Source organism: Cyrtonyx montezumae, unplaced genomic scaffold, assembly GCF_038088225.1.
Source record: "Cyrtonyx montezumae isolate F1298 unplaced genomic scaffold, pur_monq_1.0 scaffold_4, whole genome shotgun sequence".
Lineage (NCBI taxonomy): Eukaryota > Metazoa > Chordata > Aves > Galliformes > Odontophoridae > Cyrtonyx > Cyrtonyx montezumae.
Genome location: NW_027072045.1, coordinates 722603 through 742370, shown reverse-complemented (window position 1 = coordinate 742370; position 19768 = coordinate 722603). Strand labels below are relative to the sequence as shown.

Here is a 19768-nt window from a genome sequence, read left to right as displayed (position 1 = left end):
TGTAAATGACAGACATCTGCGCTACATAATTCTACCATATACACGCATATAAAGTTTGCATGTTATGCAAAATATTACACATTCAAAGTGAGAGAGAGAGGGGAAAAAAAGGAACAGAGAGAGAGAGAGACACTACATTCTCATTCCCAGTAATATTCCCAGTGATACAACTAAGCACTACAAAAGGTTAGTGAAGATATGCCAGCACAGCATTGTAACAATAGATGTAAAACCTGGCCATAAAGAGTGCATTCTGTTCTACAGCCTTCCAGGACTGATAAGCACAGACTAAATGAGAATCTTTATCTTAACAGATCTTCATAAGGTGATGCCATACCTCGGTGATAGCTTGGATTCTTCGAGGAGCTTCTTAAATTCTTCTTTGGCTAACAACAACTTGTTCTTCTTTTCTTTGTACTCTTCTCTTATCCTGGTCTTGACAAACTGTTCAAATATCTTTCAAAATAAGGAAAAATAATATAGTATTTACTAATAAAGGCTTTATGGCATTCATTGAAGGAGTGTCTATCTCAAGAACCATGGCTCCTGTCTGCCCCCAGTACCTCCTGACTCAAACGCAGCTGAATCTGCTTTGTGGAGTGCTGAGCAGTGTGGTCAGGAAACACACAATTGGTGAAAGGCATCGTTTGCACAGACAGTGCCTTCACTCAAACGTTCAGTGTAACACAAATCAAGACTTCCTTACTTCAGTGTTCTGCTCCCATTTTCGTTCCTGCAGCACTATGTTTTGTTTCTACGCTGTACCTGTACTTTGCACATGTTCAGTTTGGACCTCACTCCTCTCCCAGCTCGCTCCAATTCCTGACAAGGTCCATCATGCTAAGCATCAGTATTCTATAGGTTAACCCAAAAGAGACCTTTCAGTTCAGCTGCCAAAAACCATGAGTTTACATGTGACTCTCTGCATGGACCTAAAAGTTTTAATGCTATCGGAAGTGCTAACAACCTTCTGCCCACTGCATCTAGCAGCTCAGCACGCATCAGGATGCTCAGCAGTGGCATTGTGGGCATCCTGAAAAGGCTCTATGTCTACAGTCTCTGCCACCTCATTCAGTGCCATCATTAAGTACCAAAACACTGTCCCTACAGAGCATTGCACACTGAGCTGCTCTGCAGAATGCTATTGGCTTTCTGTAGTCACCGTCCTCCTTCCACCACAGATGATACACATCGCAGATGATTACTGTGGTTACTACCATGGCTGCTTTCTCATCAGCCAGGGGATGCACAGGTGCAAATCTACATTTCATGACAGCGTAAGCAATCGTACTGCAAAACACATTTGGTACAGTATGTGGAAAGGGGAAAAGTAAACATCAATAATGGCCATGCAAAAAGTACTGTGACCACACAGGAAATCTAAATATATTATATTGTACACAACTGCATTCATTGAACATAAAAGAAAGCAGGAAAGCAAACAAAACATGAGAACTGTTACTGCTTGCTTTAATGTTATCAATGAAGATAATACAATGGTAATAAATCAAAGCTAAGTGCTAGCTCATTATCTAATACAGTTGTCTCTTTGCCCTCCCCTAACTTAAACACAGCGGCATCCTTCAGTTGCTCATAAACCTTTGGATAGTATCGGTCAGCGAGGGATCAATCTGTAAATACTCAGCAGCAGATCACTGTGCTCCTCAGGCTGTACAAGGACACCACAGCCCTTGGCAGGGGGACCCCCCGAGCCCTGCACTGCCCTTGCAGCTTGCTGACCCTGCCCTGCTGGACATGGAGAGCACAGGGGTGTCCTGGGCCAGCCGTGCTCCTGCAAACGCTCATCACACTCCTTATTATTCTGTGAGCTACCTTTCATCCCTAAGTACCTCCGCTATCAATTCACTGCCGTACCTTACAAAGTACTCAAGACACTTGCTATGTGGGCCACAGGCAGCATCTGCACTATAAACGTTTCCATGTATCTAAATGATGTCTTCTACTGATTTAGATTGTACTTCAGCAAGTGTTTCATTAAATCAGGCATCTAGCCTCGTCCAAGCCTACCTTTCTTCTTCAACCACTTCCCAGAGGAAAACGAGCTCTAATTAAAGGGAAGCACTCACAGAGAACGTCTAGAACTCTTAACTTCAAGTGGTAGAGGAAACAGATTAAATACACGGCACATCCTCCCAAGCTCAATTCTCCCAGGCCCCAGCTAGTCGAAGCACACCCCGATGCTCGTCCTCCTCCTCTGCAGCTGGCAGCCTGGCTTGCTCTCAGCCAGCTCCAGCATCCCCCAACTGCAGCTCCCAGCCCAACTGCCAGCACTGACTGCACCGTGCAGATGAGGCCCTGCCCACGGTGCTTCAAGCAAAGTTCCACATTACATTACACGTATTCATGATGCCTTTTTATTACATCATCTCCGTGGCTGATAAAAGAAGAATGTATCTTAATCGATTGATCGAGGCCTAGGTTTGGTCCTCGCTGAATCTCTGAGATAAAATGAAGGCTCTTTGCTTAGCCTCTTCTTCAACAGTATTTTCCACTCTAGCAGTTTTGCTCATGTCTTCATTCCTGTATTTCATTATTATTTTACTTCTCTTTTTTTCATAGGAAAGAAAATATTGGAAAGGCAGTAAATGAAGATGTATGCGCCTGGGCCCTCAGCAAATAACTGCAGCAGACTCTCAGGAGAAACCACAAGACAATACAGGCCCCAGTACAATGGAAAAGTCATAAGAAGTACATTATTCATCATGTTTATTTCAAAAATGGACAATTCCATATTCAAAATACTTTATTTTCTGGGATGTCAAAGAAATAGTAAGGAAGATAAACAGCCACAGAATAAAAGAGGTGCCTGTCCCTGCCACATCCCTGCATCTCTCCTAAAATTTTTAGGCTATTCTATAGCCCTGGAGTCCTTTTAGATCCTTTGTGATAACTAATGCCCAAATAAACAGGGCAGAAAAAAGTCTGCATTCCCTCTGTGGCTTGCCCATTCAAATAAATACAAGCACAGCCATCATGCCCCATCCACTTAGCTATTGTGAAACACAGCAACAAGTAGTGCCAAACTCTCAGAAAAATTTCCTAAGTGACAAAAAGAAAGTACCCTCCCCACAATATGCAGCATGAATCAGAGAGGAAACATGACCTTACGGCCACTAGCCTCCCTAGAGCTGAGCTCCCCAGACACCAGTGGGATGTGTTCCTATAAGCAAAGAGGCTGAGACTTCTCCATGTGCTGACTGACTCGTTGCCATTTGCTTTTCAAAGATGGAGCACAGCCTATGCCAAAAGCCTCACTGAAGAATTCTGTAAGGAAATTTCTAAAAGAAATGCCACTCCTTTTATCCTACCAAGACGATTATTGCTCGTTACTGTTAATGTTTGCCACCAATCAGAAAGCTATACTGTCCTAATGCTCACCTGCTTACGTTCCTCTGAATTCAGTAGAAGGTATCGTGGGTCAAACACTATTTTGTGTAGCTCTTTTTCCCACGTTGAAAATGCTGAAACCTGTGAAATATACAAACACAGATGCAATAAAGAATTTTAATAGGGATTGAAAACAAGGAAACAGTCCAAGGCGAGGCAGAAGAGTAGTTCAGAACGTTAATGAACCCTCTCAAGATGCCTCAGAGCAGTTGGAAGTTGCATTTTAATCTGTTTCTGGCAATGATCTGGTTGCGCCCACGCCATTAGTATTGATTTGCCCTAGGACATCTCAGTGAGTATCTGGGAGACACTAATTCCACATTTTTGGATGGAAAGCATCTGCAACAGAAAGGGAAATGCCCATTTCATTACCCTCTTTTTAAGATGGAAGCATCAATTTCCATTTAAGCAGGTATCTCAGCTTTAACTCCCCTCTCCAGCAAAATTTAACTACTAACCCAAATGAAGCTGGCAATGCACACACGCACTGTAGAACTAACAGTGATATACATCAAAACATCACGTTGCCATATTAAATTTACCACTTCCATCCAAGGGGGTAGGCATCAACACCTCCATTCTGAGGCTTCCAGCTCTTCCTACTGAATTCAGCCCTCTGCAGTGGAACCCTGGATGTGCACCCACGCTCCATGCATCATTTATACATTTTCTGCAACTCAATATGTCAATGCCACACTCACAAAGACTCTTCCACGTTCTCAGGAAGCTCCTCGAGGTGGTGAGCTGTAAGGACCACCCCATTCTGAGGAGGGTCCTGGTCTTCCTCATCATTGGGAGTTTTATGGAGTGCAGTTCCATAAAATGTGTGAGGCAGAGATCCCCAGCCCGATTCTGGTATCTCAGACCAAATCACAGTTAATCAGTTACAGAAAACTCCATCACCAGATAAAATATTCCAATCACTCCACCTAATTGCAAGGAAGAGTAGGTTGATGAGAAAAAAAAAATTATGTGGAGTATAATTAAAGTAGACTAATTAACAATCAGACATGAAGGCTTTTGTGATGCCAAGTAGGTTGAAATGGAGCAGCCAGCACTGGGGTGGGAGCTGGGCTGGGGTTGGGGCTGGATGCTGGGGTGTGGGGCCTGCCACTGCTCAGGGCAGGCCCGTGGGAAGCAGGAGGGGAGCTGCCATGGGAACAAGTGCCTGGGGCCAGAGAGAGGAACTACAGAACTTAGCCAGGAAGATTTGTTCACATTGTGCATCACTGCAGGTTGTATGTGCAGGGCAAATACAGGAGCGTAGGAACGTGCATCCCATGTTTCATTTTTGTTAGGATGAGGACATTACGTAGGTACCAGGAGCTGAAAAATCACCAGTGGCACAGATGCTCTTCCCTAAGCCAGGAGGTCAACATAGGCTGAAGCCAGATCCTACCCATGCACTGCAAGTCTGGTGAAGCCTGTTCCAAATGCTATTTTCATGTGGCACAGCCTCTGTGCCCATGGCTGCGGCATTTTCTGTCGCTTTAGAGAGGTCAGAGGGAGCAATTCCTTTCCAGGAATGTTGTTCCTGGACACCAGCTCTGCTCCCAGTACAAAGGCCAGTTTAAACTCAGCACAGTTAAACTCAGGCAGACGTACCATTTGAATGTTCCTTTTGTGGATGTTTCTTCAGTAATTATTGGCTTTCACATACTGCAGGCACACACCTGAAATAACTGCTGGTTGCAGAGGTTTGTAATGCATTTCTAGGTACACACATCACACAGCATTCACTTTGGAGCACGTCCACGTTCTGACCCATCTGCCCCCCAGTGCTGCACTGTCTTCTTCCCTCTTCTGTCATGGGGCAGGGGGTGGCAGCTCTTCCCAGAATGCAGAATGACCTCTTCAGCCCAGCACCAACCCAGGAGGAGAGGGAACGAGATTGCTGAGTTGAGCTTCCCTTTTTTTCCCAGTTTGGAGCTCCTGCTTTTAATCTGAGTCCAGAGAACAGTGAAAAATCTCATGAAAATGCAATGTGCCAAGTTGGAGAAGTATGTTTAGAAGTGAAAGGACATCTATCTGAATAGCTGATTTTATTTTTTCTTTTCTCTGGAAGCCCGGCGACGATAGCACATTCAGGGTTTGGCTTTGATGAAAAGACTGATAAGAAGAGAAAAGTGAAGTGCTTGCTATTTCCAGCAGGTGCATTTATCCTCATCAGCAAAGACTTTCCAGCCTGAGGGGGACCCTGACCCAGGAGGATGGATGTCCACAGCAGACACACACCTCCAACAGGCACAGCCCTGCCTGCCAGCCCCACACTGACCTGCACGGAATGGGGTTTGTTGAGGCAGTCTGGAGTCTGCCTGAAAAATGATCAGAAAAACAAGCTGCACAACAGAACGATCCAATCTGTTGTTCTGTGCAACGTGCTGAGGCTGAGAACTATTTTGATGCAGGATGGTGAAGGTTAAAGCCCCTCACTTTCACACTTATTGATATTCAGAGGGCAAAATCTGGGTGACAGCGCAGTTTTTAATTTATATCCTTTTAAAGCTCTGCTTGATGGACATCCCAGCAAACAAAATTATTTCCCAGAAATGGGAAGAGGAGGGATCCCAGCAAGGTGATGGGACTTGGATGCCAGGAGCCCATGGCTGTCTGCAGAGGCTTCAATTTGCCCTCTGGACTTTGCAGAAACCACTGAACTTCCACGAGGATCACATCAGAGATCACATATGTGATCACATTTTTACACAGGAAAGCTTGCCATAGACTTGGGAATCGTGCTGCCGCCTCAGAGCTGCACCAAAACCAGATCTTATTTTAATTTCACAAGAAATACTCCTTTACTGAAACATTTTATGTGTGAGGATTCATAACTATGCTGAAAAACTTGATCTAGTTCAAGCTCTTGGTAATGCTGCCAAGTTCCTTCTCGAGAAAAACCAGCATGCCAAGGAAATGGCAGGAGGCAGCCACTCCTGCAGCCAGGCTCGAAGAAGATGAGCAGCCTCACTGCACATTGGGAGACACCAGCTGAGCCCACCCAGCACCTCGTCAGGGCACCCAGAAAGGCTCTGGGTAAAAGCAAAGAGTCCCATTATGTACATATTTTTAAATAATAGCAGAAACAAACACCAAATTTAGTGAATTTCTTCTTTTGATGGGCAAGGCGGAGTCTTAAACTGGAAACATCTGAATCCTGTGATCAAGTAATCCTAATACCTCCCCATTTTGCCTTATTGTCCCCTGACTTAAAGTGTATCAGCAGGAGTCTTCAATCCACGTTCACTTATGGCACTTCTGTGGTTTGTAAGCAGAAACAAGGAAATGCATGAATAGAAGTGGGACTGGCATGGAGATAACATACAGCTGAACTTCTGACCCTGTGAAGCCTGCTGACTAATGACAACATCTTACTGCTTTACTGCCTGACCACACACGCTTCCCATTTTTTTCCTCTTTACAGAAGTTACATAAGCTTCTATATGATACCTATCTGAGGAGTGTTGGATGAAGGTATAAAATCTGCACACACGTCTGCACTGCACATCCATTTCCATTTGCAGGCACGGGGCTGAAGCGTGCTACGTTTATTGAAGCCATTCCTGCTTCCTTGAAGATGAAGGGGCACTGGGAGACGAAAGTTTGCACTGGCAGTTTTGTATTTAAAAGCAACTGTATTGTTGATGGTAACCTTTACAGGGCCAGTTCAGTGCAGGTTTATGAGTGCTATGGCAGAAAATAAAAGTCAGGGTGAAGCTCTTTACAAAACTGGTAACAGGATTGTGTCACTGTGATCTGTAACTCATATTTCTCTTTCGGTCATGAAGCTCACAGCGTTGATGGACTCTATCTGTAAATTGAGTTTATGCTCCATCTAGCTGCTCATAACCTTGCTCAGGCACTGGGAAAATGGTAAGGGAAAATGGCCGAGGGAAATGGCCCTGAGTCCGTCAGGTGCTCCCAGCAGGTTCACGAACAGCCAGCGAAGGCCAAAGACACAAGCAGGTTTCCTTTTCTGAGCCCCCAGAATGCCCATTTCTACCAGGCTGGCCATGCCCCTTGCGTTGCCTTCCAGGTGACATAACACATCTTCCATCCTTTGTCCATCACGTAACACAGCCCTGGGGTTGTGCAGGACCACCGGGGCACATTGCACAGCACAGTGCTGAGCTGCAGGTCCTGGTAGAAGCAGCAGACACCCCTGATCAGACATAATACCCTCCCCTGCACTAAGGAGGAATGCTGGCCCACAGTCGTGTTCCTTACCCCTCTCTCCAGAAGCATATCTCGGAAGTGAGTGATGCGCTCCTCGAGGGGTGGTGTGACCTCTGCTGCTGATGGCTTTCCATCTCTCCCCTCCGTGCCTGCCTTCCCCTGCTCAGCATCTTGGCAATCTTCTGTTCTTTAACAAGGCAAGACAGAGAACAGTTCAGCAATTGTAACCCTGGGAGGGCATCTTTAACCCTCTTCTCAACTTGGCAATCTCATCTCATGTACAAACCTGCCCTGCAGCACCACTGATCCTGCTGCTGCCCAACCCGTGGCCGTGTCAGGAGTCCCTTTACAACCTGGGCCTTTCTCCATGGCTGCAGCTGACTCCATCAGCCAGGAATTTCCAGGAGCACGCTTCCTGCCTGAGCACCCTGCTCACCAGAGCCCTGGGTAAAGCAACACAGGCAGCACCACGTGCTCCCTGCAGCAAAGAAGGGCTCCTATGGGGAGTACTGCAAGCTGTAGCCATCAAGCAATGCAAAGCAGAGTGAGGGTGGTGCTCTCCTCAGCTGTAATCCTACATCATTGGTGCAGTCACTGGAACCCAACTTTTTTTCCACCAGATAACTGCCTACATAACTGTATCAGAGCTGGAGACCATCAACACTGCGCTCTCACCCCACTCTGGGAAAGGTCATTGTTTGCAGGGCCCTTGTGTGCCATGGGGTGTCCTCAGCATCCGCAGGGAGAAGCTCATAGAAACCCAGAATCATGGAATCCCAGCACGCTTGGGTTGGCAGGGACCCCAAAACCTCAGGACCCACCCCTACCATGGGCTGGGTGCCCCACAGCTCAGGCTCTTGGAGCCCAGCCATGGCCTGGGGAACCCCCAGGGCCGGGGCAGCACAACCCCAGGCAGTGGGTCCATCCTACTGCTTCTCAATGGCTTCAGCAGAGCAGACACAATTAAATAGGAAGGCACCTTCTGGGGAAACCAAGAGCCTTGGATCACAGTGTACGTGCAAGGCTGCTGGAAGCGAGCTGCTTGGATTCTCAGCGTCCTCCTAGGCAGGACTGCATTTGTTAATGATGCAATTTACTAGACAGTATTGTTCAATACTTAGGTTTGGAATTTCTACACGAAAACACTTTCTTATTTCCAAGCAAATGGATTACATCGGTACGTAACACGAGTTCTAGTACACCATCTTCCCTCTATAAATAATCACATTACACTTACATTTACCCTAAAATGAAGCTATATTACTAGTGATTTCAAAGATATCAAATTGTTTTTCTTTGCAGAATGACAGTGAATTTCATATTCCAACAGTAAATGTTTTCCTGTAACACGATCCATGAAAGGTCCAATCCAATTTCTAGGATGCACAAAGAGCCTCTTCCAGCTGAAACTGCAGAAATGCAGCTCAATCAGCTCAGCATCACAAGAGCCCTTCTCTTCTTCAGTCTTTCTCAGGAAATTGAAAATGATGCTGAGTATTAGACTGCCTTGCTTTTGTCTCATGCCAGAGATTACAATAAACAAGATAATTCCCTTTATAAGATTTTCTTTAGCAAATAACTGCCGAATCATAGAGCAGTTTGAGTTGGAAAGGAGCTGTAAAGGGCACCTGGTGCCACCCCTGAAATGCACACGGACACCCACAGCTCATCAGTGCTCAGAGCCCATCCCTGCCCTGGGCTGTCTGCAGGGACCACCCCCACCTCTGTGTGCAGCCAGGGCTGTGCCTCGCTGCCCCCATTGTGACACACTTCTTCCTTATAGCCAGTCCAAACCTCTCCTCCTTCAGTTTGGAACCAATTCCCCTTCTTCACAGCAGTACCTGCCAACAGTCAGTCCCCTCTTTCTTACAGATCCCCCTCAGGTACTGACAGGCCACTCTCAGCTCTCCCTGGAGCTTTCCCTTCTCCAGCTGCACAGCCCCAGCTCTCAGCCCGTCCCCATATGGCGGTGTGCCTTCGCTGCCATCATTTTTGTGGCCCTGCTCTGGGCACGCTCCAACAGGACTATGTCACAACACAGCAACGCGCACAGAAACGCGCGACTTCTAATTCGGAGTGATGCATCCAGGTGTGCTCCAAGCACAGCTCGGGCATCTTGCAAATCTCAAAACGGACAGCACACAAATACAGAGAAATCCACCAGGAGAAGGAAAGAGCTCAGGGCTGGGAGGGTGGCCGGAAAGTGGGGTGGGCTGGGGGAGTCCCTGAGCTGCCTGCTGCGAGATCCCCAGCCCCGCTTTGATCCTGTGAAGAGCAGATACGTTTTCTATGCAGTTTTTTTTTTCCTTTGGTATGGAGTACAATTAGAGCACTGCCTGAGCAAGATTTGCCTTGGGCATTTTTAGCAGTTTCATTACAACTCAAGGCAACGCGAGGAGGCAAGTGCACCAGCAGCTCATCACACCCGAGCTCCTGAGCCTGTGAATGCAGACGGGGGCTGGCACCAGGCTTGTGCAAATCCATGATGGAAAAAGGGTCCCCCCTCGACCAGCAGCCAGCTCTGGGCCAGGTCCCACACCAGCTGTCACCGAGCAGCAGCAGAGCTGGAACAGTTTTATTCTCACTGATGTAAATGTAATACACAAACGTGAGGACAGACATCAGTGCAAACATCAGAAATGACAACTGACAGAAGGAACAGAGTGAGAAGGCTCTACCACGTAGCTGTGTGATGACCCCTCCAGCTGAATTACAGTGGAACTTTGATGCAATCACGTCTTATCATCAGCACGGGGCTCTCTCTACAGCTGATGATTTATTGTATGTCAGAGCAACCCTACCATCGACTAAGGGAACAGCTCCCAGAGAGGGAGCATAATTAAAACAGAATAGGGATTGCTGCATGTTTTATGTTCACCCAGAAAGCACATCACCTCATTTTAGTTATATTTAACAACAACAAAATATACATTAATATTGCAAAAAGAAGTGACTAACGTGACTATGCGTAAACATCTTTCAGGCTGCCCAGCATCAAAACGAAGATGCACGTGGAAGCCAGGAGGCAGCATGAGAGCACAGACCTCCAGCTGCAATGGCAGCACTTTGGGCACGGGGAGGATGCTGTGGGATGTCTCCTTCGCACTAATGAAGAAACAGAACAGGATAACTATGTTCTATTTGGAAATGAAAACCCTCAAGTATTTTATATGCCACGGACTGCTGGCTGCAGCCTGATATTCATACATTTAAACAGGCATTGAGGCCGTGCTGCTTCAGCAAAAGGTCACCATCTAAAGCTCCGTTCGTGAACCTCTGTGTTCTGCTGCTGTTTCAGGGCACAAAGCAAGATGTCAGGAAATCTCCACGTGTTATAAGAGAGAATTTAAAATTCAAAACAGCTGCAGAAATCATGTAGCAGTTGGGGGATATATGCTCTGCTGACAGAAGAATAAACACTTGGGGGCTCTCTGGTGACAGGTCAAACTTCTGAAGGATTGGGATCATCTCAAACAAGTCGGAGAGACTGCTGTGCTGTCAAGCCAAATCCTGCTTGTTTATTTCACGACTAATGCCCTTGACTTTCATGGCACTATAATTGCTCAAGTACAGCAAATGTGAACTGGGTCCTCCTAGTCTAGAGATTTATTCTAAAAGTTAAATGAAGACAGGAGTAATGACAGGGTTCCCAGCATTCGACCCCCACTAAGTGACTATCATGCCATACATCAGACTGTGCAGGATCAGGGTGCTGGTCCCTGGGCTGTGCCAGTTTGGGCACAGCTGCAGTGAGCAGCTCTGGGCCAGGCTGACATTGCCCAGATTGACCTGTACAACATAATTTTCTGGAGGGGGATATCCTGATAAAAATGCAAATAAAAAATAAGCAAACAAACTCTAGCAACAGAAAGATGGTCGGTACTCAGGTCTTACCAATTTTGACAGTGTCCTTTTGAATACAGTGAAAATAAGAAGGAAGCAGTGTTAGCATTCTGAGAGTAAGTCATGCAGATCCAGCCAAGGTGACATCGTATTCTTCATGCACAAGGAGCCAGAGAAGGAGACACTGCCAACCAAAGACTACTTTGATGCAGAAATCACTGAGTAAGTGTGTTATTCTGGAGTTTGTGAACTAGTTCCTGGAGTTTTAGAATTTGCTGTATGTGGAATTCCAAGTTCTCAACCATTAGAAGGAAAAATCACTACAGCACATGAAAAATATCTGCTTCTACACGTAGGCTTTAAGAGGGGCCCATTATCATAAGACCTACGGATTTCAATAGAAGTATACTTAAATACTTTTACATTGATAAATACTGAGACTACGTATTTACTACATACTAAGTATAAATATATACCTTCTGTATTACATACTAAGTCCTCAAATACTTTGAGTACTGAACTCAAAGGATCTGATTTTTCCTTTGTGATAATACAAATCCACAGAAAATCTACTAAGGTCCAAAGAACCACACAACGTAAGTTAAGAATGGCAGTATAAAAGAGAGTACTATTATCCTGAATATGACCACTTGGAGAACACAGAAATAGGTTGTGTTTCCTAATCAAAGTGCCCCCAGATATAGAACACAATATCTACACCTGTTTATTTTATAGATTTCTTTATTTTTACTGGTCCAAACCAGCCCATGCACACAGCTGACCCTACGTGCAGTTACTGGCCAAAAACCACATACAATGAGATATCCCAAAGGAATCTCTTAATTTGAACTGCTTATCTCACTTTCTTAATACTTGGCAAGGTTAGGAGCTTGCTTATCTAGCACAGCTTTTTCAGCCTGTTTTTTCATGGGGATTTGAAATGCACATGGTACTAAAGGTCAAATAAGAGCACAGCAGCAGAGATGCCTCCAGATGCCCCCGAGGTGGCAGCTCAGCTGCAGATTCACCTGCAACACCAATGGGCTGAACAAAACCATGGGAACCCCAAACCCAGCAAAAAATAGATCACTTCAAGGAAGATAAAGCTTTTAGCCCACCTCTTTAAAACAGACACATATCACGATGGTGGATTTTTTTTTAATTCAAAACAAGCAACTTACTACTAATACAAAACCTATGATATTTATAGGAAGTAGATATTCAAAACAATTATGGAGTTGGATGTAGAGCAGATACCTCAAGAATGTTTCATTATGAATTGGTGTAGCTACCCATGCAGAGTACAATAATGGTCATTTGCTTTGCACCGATCAGTACCAGAGTTTAGCTTCCCAACATTACATACAAGTAAGTAAACATTAGAACTTACTTATTTCTCTTAATCTTGATGCTAAGATCATCGTTTTCATCTCCTGGACAAGAGCTAACACTTTTATCTGCTAAAAAGAAACAAATAGAGCAGTTAGATTTGAACTAGATAAACAGGAAGACAAATCCCACAGATTAACTTTTCATTCCTCTCTCTTTGCTTCAACTCAGCTACTTACTGCCTTCCTCTCCACGTGGAGTATTTGAAACTTATCAGCTAATTTCAAGTTCCAGGTCCAGTCTTTGTAACACTGAAGCTAATAGAAATATGGGCATTTCAAGCTTCAATGTAAGAATCTTGTTCTTCACTCATTTTCTTTCCCTACTTGAGGGAAATCACTGGCATATCAATGGGCTTTCAGCAAACGTTACTATTTATCTCAAGAGCAAGCACACAGCACGCATTAAATCACTGCAGAAGGAACGATGAGATGCCAAATGCAACACTGCAGCCTATAGGTTCATAGATTCATAAGGTTGGAAAGGACCTACAAGATCATCTAGTCCAACCATCCTCCTATCACTATCTCTACCCAACTACTAAATTAAATCCTTTAGCACCTCATCTAAACGCTTCTTGAACAGCGCTAGGGACGGTGCCTCAACCACCTCCCTAGGCAGGCCATCCCAGGGCCTGACCACTCTTTCAGAGAAAAAATGTTTCCTCAGGTCTAATCTAAATGAGGAACAGAGGTAGAACATAAGGAGCAGACACAAAGCGAGCAAAAATGCTTCTGATACTTGTTAGCTATAACTTAAAATGATAATAACAAGAAGTGAGTGGTCTAAAATAAGGAGAGCCTGACCTCAACATTCCTCACTAGACGGACGCATTAAGGACACATATATCAAGTTAATCATGTTTCAAATATGTACAAATTCAGTGAAACTATGACCTTTTCTTGCTGAATTCTTTTTTGAGACATCCAATTCAGAGTACAAAGAAACAAGACAAACAATCCATAGACTTAGATGACGGAATGCAGTTCAACAGCAGTATCATAAAGCTATAGGAGCTGCAGTCATCTCAGCTTTAATTAACTATGAAGGCAAGATATGAAAGAAGCAAGCACTTGGTGCTGCTCCCAAAGATGATGGAAGGTGCAATTGTGCTCAGTTCCATACTGACTGTACACACACAGATCTGTTCCTACCAAACTGCTGTTTCCATAAGACAAGAGAAAAACCCACTAATGATGAAAACCAGTTTCATGAATTACAGAACTGTAGGGGTTGGAAGGGACCTCCTGAGATCATGGAGTCCAACCCCCTGCCAAAGCAGCTCCCAGCCCAGGGTGCACAGCTTGGTGTCCAGGTGGGTCCTGAACGCCTCCAGAGGAGACTCCACCACCTCTGTGTGCAGCTCCAGTGCTCCATCACTGCACTGGGAAGAAGATCCCACAACTTTTATCATCTTTCTAGCCCTCTGCTGCACTCTTTCCAGGAGATCCCGTTCTTTTATATACTGGGGAGCCCAGAACTGGACACAGTACTCCAGGTGAGGCCTCACCAGGGCAGAACAAAGGGGGAGGATCCCCTCCCTCGACCTGCTGGCCACGCTCTTTTTAATGTGCCCCAGGATCCCATTGTCCTTCTTGGCCACCAGGGCACACTGCTCATGGCCAACCTGTCATCCACCAGGGCACCCACATCCCTCTACTCAGAGCTCCTCTCCAGCAGTCATCCCCAACCTGTACCAGTGCATGCAGTTATATCTCCCTTGGAGCAAAACTCTACACTTGCTCTTGCAGCTCTCTCAAACCACCCAAGGCCAAACTCCATGCAAAGCCACCTTTGGAAAAGATCTACCATAGCTCTTGGAGAAGCAGGCTGTGTCATTTCTTCTTGTGATAAATATTATAAAACCTGACTTTCAACAACCGCATAACTTCCAGATGAGAGGAACCTGGTACAATCCACCCAAATTCCTCTCTACCAATTCCTGACCTAGCTCAAGTTCTCCCGGTGAACGGTGAGAGCTGCACGCAGCAGGGACACAAAATCTTCCCTGCTCCAACTGCCTTGAATAAACGAAGCAAGATTAGAGCCAGAGGCATCACTTAACATCCCAGTGCAACGGAAAACAGTGAAAGATGACAAAGAGTGCCTGTACCCTCGCTCAGGAACGTGCTGCATCGCAGCGCACCGCTAAGGCCAGCAGCCACCTCGGAGAGGGGGAGAGGCAACCGAGCACAACCTGGAGCAATTAACTTAAAGCACCGAGGAAGAATATTACTTGACAGTAATCTCTCCGTGAAATCATGAAGCAGAACACCACCACAGTCTGACCGTCTACCAGGCTTAGTGCCGATTAATTAAATCATTCGACTAATCCCAGCCATGTAATGAATTTCGGTTCACTTTCCAGAACGAAAAGAAAACATCACTATTTAGCAGGTGCGTCAAAGCGCTGCCAATCCATTGGCCACACACAGAAAGCTGACTCGTGGTTCTGCAGAGCCCCAGTGCATGCAGACTGTGTACGGGGCAGCTGAGCGATGCTGCCTGTAAGCAGCAGGCTGCTTATTTCTGTCTGAACGCTATGATGAACGGTCCAAAATCGTCTGTGGGAAAACAGTAGACTAACTCATCCCTAATTGTGAATAGAAATCACACCGAGTATGAATCAACATGCAAATTTCTGTAATTAAAATGCCAATTTTCTTCATCTGAAATAAGCAAGACTTCCTGACCCTAATATCCAGGCAATCGATTCACACAAATCGACAAGGAAATGCCCTTTTTCAACTTCAGCTTTTTTTCTTCTGTTTTCCTACCTACCCCCACTGCCTTTCCCCTGCTCACGCCCTCCTTCAGGTCTGATGATGAGCAGTTTAGTTCTGAATCTCACCTCTGCGTCTGAAGAACTGGATTTTCTTTTCAAGAATTAGTGCTGTATGCTTCCTGCCACCCTCACTTCTGGGCCTCCTCTGCATTCGTTTGCGATTAATAGTTGGAAATGTTGGGAACTGCGAGGGAGTGGATGGCTGGAGGGGTGAGATGGTGCCAAGCCACTGGGACAGGCTGGGAGATGCTGCTGCCAAGGGTGGGTCTGCTTCACAGCTTGGCCAAAACCAGCGCCGTGTGGAGACGGCGTCGCTGGGAAATGAGCAATGCTTCATTTATGCCTGAATTACAAACTCACTTGATCTTTCAGTGGAATGATGTGCAGATAACCTATAACACCCCGTGAATAATTATGCCTGTTCACTTTTTTGTGACTTTGATTTAAAAACTCTAATTAAAACTCAGCAGCAGCAACTAAGCTAAATCCATTTGTCAACCATTGTTGCAAGCACACAGCTCATTGTGGTATTTATTTAATCAGATTACAAGCTAAGAGAAGTGGTAACAAATAATTTCTTTCACCTTGGCAGCTAATATGTACTAATTATGAGCTGATTGCCTCAAATACCAAGTAAGCACGAGTCCCAATTATATCAAGGAAGATGAAGACTATTAGCAGCAATGAAAACCATGCTCATAAAGAAATGGGTGGATGAATAAAATCCTGGTGGAAAATGTTGATGATGAAGGACTGGAGTGAAGTGGCACCTATCAGCAGTGCCTTTAGATTCTTCTCAGTAATTCATTACAGGCTACAAACAATGACCCTTGCTTTTGTCTGTGTCCACCACCCTCCCTTGTCAGTAATTAATCAATCTTTAGATATATCCCGTAATGAAAAGCATAAGTTCTATTTTTCTTCTGAAGAATGAACCACGATAGATATGCTTTGGAATTACTAGACACAGAGCTAAAAGGTACTGAAATCGTAGTAAAAATAAGTAAAAAAAAAAAAGTAAATGCAAATTTCAAGCCTCAGACAGCTTAAATTACTGTAAAGCATGGTGTTTGCAGGTCCACCAGCACCGACCAGGACCAGCAGTGCTTCCAGTGCTCCCGTAGTGGCAGACCTTACAGGTACGGCTCAGACACGAAAGCCAACATGAAACTTCAGGAACAGAGGAGGTACCAAGAGTGCATGGAACTGCTCCCAGTAACAGTGCAAAGAGAGCCAACCACAACTGGTGAAACAAGACTGTTGGAGAACTGTGTGGTGGAAAGAACTGTGGGGGCACCAGAACATGGGTGAGCACAGGTAGTGGGTACTGGATTGCTTACCGATGGGAACAACATCTGGGCTGGGCAACGAGGCAACAGAGAGCAGAGCAAATAGGTGGCACAGCGAGGGGCATGGGATGAGGGAACTGCCTCTGCAAACTGACCACATTGTAGAGGAACAGCCAGCAAACTCCAGCTCTCCAACAGGCCAGGCTGTTCCTTTAGGCTGTACTTTGAACTACTTAGTTCATATTACTGCAGATCAGCACGGTATGTGTTAGCCAGTGCCACACATTTCCCCTTCAACAGTACAGTGCTTAAAAGGGGACTGGTAGATCTATGCTGAGATTGAAGCACCCACGTTTCCATCAAACCTTTTAGAGGTCATCAGAGATGTACTATTGGGAGCTTTTCCCTTTCCAGTACTTGGTTGAATAATCATTAACTGCTCCTGTGCAACGGCTAAATAATGCACTGGTAATGCATTCCTGATGCACATCTTGGAAATAGGAGTAATAAAACATACTGTCTTCTGAGATGTATTTTATACATCACAGATTCCTCCAGTACAAGAAGCCACCTGGCTCTTTATTGCCAGTAATGAGCACGCTCAGTCCCCAAGCTCACCGTTCCCATGAAAATAAACATCTTGTAATAAACATCAATTTTAACAGGGTGCTTGACACGGAGTCTCACAGAAAGCCATCCAATCACGGTCATCACATTTCTCCTGAACAGAGACCTAGTATGGTTAAGCACTCGTGTCCACACAGAGTCACGGAGCTAGTTACTTTAGTTAAGTGAGTTAGTCACGTGTTAGTTACTTGCTGTGGCATCCAGCTTGCGCTTGTGCGGCGGGTCCTCGAGGATCCTGTTGATGTCGCCGCGGTGCCTCAGGTCCACCGGCTTCTCCCACACCGACAGCTGCATTGTAGGGTTGAAGAAGAAGACCCGGTCATCTCCAGTCCAGACTACACACCTAGTCCAAGTGATAAACTATGCTTAGATCGTGCCAAATATACTTGTGACCAAGCAATTAACTCCGAGCTTAATTCTTGTATCTCATTGTTAACCGTGCTTGAGACTCAGAGTGGTGCCTGCACAAGGCTCTGCTGCCCCGTACAGGTCACCTCGGGTGGAGTGACTCCCTCCACATCACATAAATGGCCCATGGTCTGCGAGTGTGAAAAATGGTCCATCACTGCAAAGCACTGTAAGAGGGTGACCCAACATTTCCGACTTACCACGAGCAAGATGCCACCACTCACCTCACTCATACACAAAATCAAACCCAAAGGACTCGTGTGGGGACAGCAGCAGTGTGCAGCTCAGGAGCAGCTCAGCACAGCCTGAGCACAGTACCAGCCGTACCAGCTTCACTTCTACTTAGGGCACACGTGAGCCTTGAATTCCGTGACACACAAGTGACGAGCACTTTAGTAACTTTCAGTTTATTTTAATGCACCAACGTGCTGGACCAAAAAACAGCCTCTCAAATCCCTCATACTTTACAGGGCAATGATGAGGCATATTCACTACTTATTTTGTGACTCAGAGCTACAGAAACCTGTGCTCTACCAGAAACACTGATGGTCAGGTCGAGAACTGTAACTGTACCATTGGCCCCAAGTCTCTTCTGCATGATATAGCAAGAGGGAGTTGTAAAGGAACATTTCCAAATCAAGACTCCACACTCCCATAAATACCACAGTTGTCCCAGAGGGAAGGGAAAGAGCCCTTGGCATTTGGGTGAAGAGGACAGATTCAGCTGATTAATGTAAGCAGGCTGTTGTTGCCCTTTTATTAAATATCAGAACTACGGTCAGGGCACAGGCCCAATCCTGTACAGGAGTAAATGCCTGCTCTGAAATGTCCCTCACTGTAATTCACATCACTAACAAACAGGCATACTGCAGATTTAGCACCTCGGGGGGAACGGGTGATTCGCAAACGCTGGGAAGCACGAATCCAGCATCCTGCCTGCAAACAGCAATGCCACCACATATGTGGGACAGCCTAAGCTATCATTTGACTTGAGATTGTAAGCAGTGCTGCTGGAAATGCGTGTTCTGCCTCTGCTGATACACTGCTGTGCTCAGTGCTCCTCTGACCGCTGGCACAGGAGCTGATGGTGCTCACTAACCACTGGGTACTGCCAGGTCTGTGTGCAGCCACCCCAGTGAGACACTCTGGGGTCCCCTGTGGCCCCTCTTCGCCTGTTCTGTGACTAATATCACTTGACATTTAATTTAAAATTAATGTACCTTTCCCCACATAACATATCACCTATTCCTCCATGGTACAGCGACAGTTTCAATTATCCATAGGGGACGCATGGTATTTTGCTTCAGTCACAGAGCGTAAACTGGAAATGCAGACTTTGCTATGCTCATTTTTCCCTTATAGAAACTGTGGTTTAAGTATGAGAAAGGGAACAAGATGATTATAGCAATACTTATTTTGTTTCATAAGCTAGAGAGGTTTGGTAACTTTCTTGAACTGTTTCTGCCATTAGAAGTATGCTCCAGCTACTCCTGAAAGGCTTTTTCTCCCATTTCTCCCATCTGTCTTGATTTCTATGTTACCTTGATGTTCAGAGAGCTGAAGGCCTTTGAACCAGTTGCTATTCTTTTGGGGCAGAACCTACTCTCCATGTCTCCTCAATAACTGATTTTCTCCGACATTATGTCAACGCTGCCAATATTCCAAAGGAAACAGGGGAGGGAGTGAAAATAGGAAGGCAGAAAGGATGTCTTGGGGCACACAGGCAGTGCAGGTGTAAGGTACAGGTGTGGGTGAAGTAATAAGCTGGGCAGAGGACTTCTCTTCATGCTGCCAGTGCTCCCTTTGCATGGCCACACAGTCTTGAAAACACCTCTCCCAACTCCCA

General features: G+C 45.6%; 2 protein-coding genes across 2 annotated transcripts in view; one reads left to right on the top strand and one right to left on the bottom strand.

The window, feature by feature from the left end:
- TCERG1L (transcription elongation regulator 1 like) overlaps window positions 1-19768 on the bottom strand; it is a 57992-nt gene that overhangs the window by 1375 nt on the left and 36849 nt on the right. The window contains exons 8-12 of the mRNA XM_065746426.1: window positions 17703-17857; window positions 12815-12884; window positions 7633-7768; window positions 3400-3489; window positions 338-456 (exon numbers count right to left, since the gene is read on the bottom strand). Of these exons, the coding sequence (XP_065602498.1) occupies window positions 338-456; window positions 3400-3489; window positions 7633-7768; window positions 12815-12884; window positions 17703-17857 (570 nt within the window). The remainder of the gene's footprint in view (window positions 1-337; window positions 457-3399; window positions 3490-7632; window positions 7769-12814; window positions 12885-17702; window positions 17858-19768) is intronic.
- The window catches only part of GLRX3 (glutaredoxin 3), a 294370-nt gene that overhangs the window by 254719 nt on the left and 19883 nt on the right, over window positions 1-19768 (top strand). The window lies entirely within an intron of this gene.